The 2,746-nt window shown below is 56.2% G+C and overlaps 1 protein-coding gene across 1 annotated transcript, besides 2 other annotated features; it reads left to right on the top strand.

The window, feature by feature from the left end:
* The first annotated feature begins 32 nt into the window (after positions 1 to 32).
* Positions 33 to 84: a microsatellite.
* A 240-nt stretch (positions 85 to 324) lies between these two features.
* Positions 325 to 356: a microsatellite.
* A 110-nt stretch (positions 357 to 466) lies between these two features.
* Positions 467 to 2,557, top strand: Tco025E_03875 (putative translation initiation factor; the record flags this gene model as incomplete). The annotated part of the gene is made up of 1 exon (XM_029370792.1): positions 467 to 2,557. One exon carries the CDS (start codon positions 467 to 469, stop codon positions 2,555 to 2,557), a length of 2,091 nt encoding a protein of 696 aa, XP_029229071.1.
* Between the last annotated feature and the right edge of the window lie 189 nt (positions 2,558 to 2,746).

A 2,746-nucleotide genomic window follows, 5' to 3' on the forward strand; every position in this document is an offset into this window, starting at 1 on the left:
CGACCTCCTTCTTTTCTATGCACGCCTCCTCGTCTCTCTCTCTCTCTCTCTCTCTCTCTCTCTCTCTCTCTCTCTCTCTCTCTCGCGTCGCAACAGAGAGGGGCAGCGACGACAAGCGGCTCCGCGCCAAAACGAACGTCTGAACAAAACAAAAGAAGAAGGAGGTGAAGGAAAGAAAGAAACATACAGACACAGGCACATATATATATATATATCCTTCGAACTTTCTACCTGGGAGGCTGGTGGGGGGGGGACAAAAAAAAAGAAAAGGAGACGTAAAATAACGTTCTTGCGTTTCACATAAGAAAGCAGAAGTAAAGGGGGAAAAAAAACAATAATAATAAAAATAATAGTAAAGGGCGGACGGCGCGTCGACACCCAAGCGGGCTAAGCAGTGCGGCGATAAAACACACCGCCGGGCGAAGGAAGGCGAGAGCGCGCGCGTGGGAAAAAAGAGCCTGCCACCATGACGGACGAGGTTCAAATGTCGAGGCATATTATTGTCAATGGCCTCCCAAACAACGTGACGCCCGAGAAGCGTGTGCTCTTCTTGCGACACATGACGAAGAAGGTGACGGAGGTTCTCGGCCACGAGAACTTCACTATTCACTTAGTCCTGGACGAGACCACAGGCCTCGTGACGGGTGCGTTTCTTTCCTTTGGCACCGTTTCCAACGCCGAGGATGCCCTGGCACGACTCAATCTGTACCGATTCACAAAGACAGATGTTCTCACAACGTACCGATGGTCTTCCTTACAGGCGGCAGGCGGACCAAAGGAGGAGTACCACCCGCCTGAGCTGGCGGACGACGTGGACGCCGATCTCGCACACACCATGAGCGAGGACGTCATGGCGCGGCCACAGTTCTTTATTAAGCAAGGGGAGTCCTTTGACGTGGAATGGTATTGGTTTAATTACATGACCCTCAAGGAGGAGTTGTACCGAAAGCCACGCGCACTAAAGACTGATTCGCTGGGTCAATGGACAGAAATGGAGCGGCGGCAAAAGAAGCTTGGGGCCGGGCTCGTCTACGGCCCCCTGACGGCGGTGCGTCCGATGCCGGCGTGGTCGACCTTTGGCCGCATGATCATCTCACAGCACACAAGTGGCCTGAAGTTGTGGGGTGGACGGCAGATGAATCTGCTGTTCGAGGTGCCGGAGCTTGACATCACGGCGTTCCTGGTGTCACCCCAGGAGAAGTACCTTGTAGTGAAGACCCTGAACGATGTGAGCGTGTGGGATATCCGTACGGCAAAAAAGATTCGCACACTCGGCGGTCTCGATCTTGTGGACACCGAAAAGTGGCCCATTACTCGCTTCAGTGCGGGGGATTCACTTGTTGCCATCTCGCACGCTAGCCTGGAGCCTGGCGCCCCTGGTAAACTCTTCATTTACCGTGCCGAGACGATGCGAGTGCTGCAGGCCGCCGCCACCACGACGCCGATGTCGCACACATTCTCCGTCCCCGGTCTGAAAACGGTGGAGTGGAATCCGGCCGTGGAAACACAAATGGCCGTCGTCATGGAGCTCGGCGCCAATCAAGGGTGGAAGGTTACCATTCAAGACATCGTGGTGGAGGACAACCTCGTGCGTGAGGAGATCATTGCGCAGCGAAACTTTTTACAGGCGGAGAGGCTAGACCTCCTCTGGCACCCGCAGGGCACCCACCTTGTCGTCAAAATCACCAAATTACGCTCCACCGAGTACGCCCTGTTTGTTATTGGCGCGAAGAGCGCCGCTGTGCTGCAGCTGCAGGTGGAAAGAGGCCTTTCTGCCGGTCGTTTTGCGTGGCAGCCGTCTGGCCCGCACTTCGCCGTCATCTTCGACGACACTTCCAAGACGGGGGACATTGGCTCGACGTCCGAGATGCGTATTTACAACATTAAAAAGCAACTGAAGCTGCTCGGACGTTATGTGACGAGTGCGACGCATCTCTTCTGGGCCCCGCGTGGTGCCCGCGTGGTCGCCACGAACTACAACAAGTCCATCCTGCACTTCTACGGCATCAATGACAACGGCATGGTGGTTCAGCTGGAGAAGCACTCGGTGCCTGTGACGGACACGGCGTGGGACCCCACAGGCCGCTTCTACGCCTCCTGGGTGTCGGCACTGAAGAGCTCCGCCGACAACCAGTTCCGTATCTTTGACCTAAACGGCAGAGAGTTGATGAGCAAGCAGGTGCGTCAGCTGTCACACTTATCGTGGCGGCCCCTAGCACCGCCGGTGCTGACGGCGGAGGAGGTGAAGAACGTGCGCGACCACCTGAGCGAGTACAGCCAGCGGTACGAACGGGAGTTGAAGGAGCAGAAGGAGCGAGAGGAAGCCGAGATGCGGCGGGTCCTCCAGGAGAAGCAGGAGAAGTACATTAAGCGCATGCGGGATATCGCACGGTATCACCGTGATAAGGAACTGGGGACGCAGCGCGCGGAACTCATCGCGTCGTCGCCCTGGAGCCGGTTGTGGGCACGACGTATGAAGTCGCTTCCACCGGAGGAGACGATCATGCACGAAGACGTCACCGAAGAGCGCATTGTGCAGCGCCGTGCCCTCAACTAACCCACACGCAAGGAAAAAAAAAAGAGTGGAGGAGAAAATGAAAGAACCCTCCCTTCTCCTTCGCCCCCCTCTTCCCTCAGCGTCTCTGTCTCTCTGTGTGGGCAGGCATGAAGCGGCGAGGCAGCGGGAAGGGGCGAAGAAACGACGAGAAAAATAAACGGCGGAGGACGGCAACTGTTTTAATCATAT

This window comes from Trypanosoma conorhini (assembly GCF_003719485.1).
Source record: "Trypanosoma conorhini strain 025E chromosome Unknown Tco_14.4_contig_00186, whole genome shotgun sequence".
In the NCBI taxonomy this organism is placed as follows: domain Eukaryota; phylum Euglenozoa; class Kinetoplastea; order Trypanosomatida; family Trypanosomatidae; genus Trypanosoma; species Trypanosoma conorhini.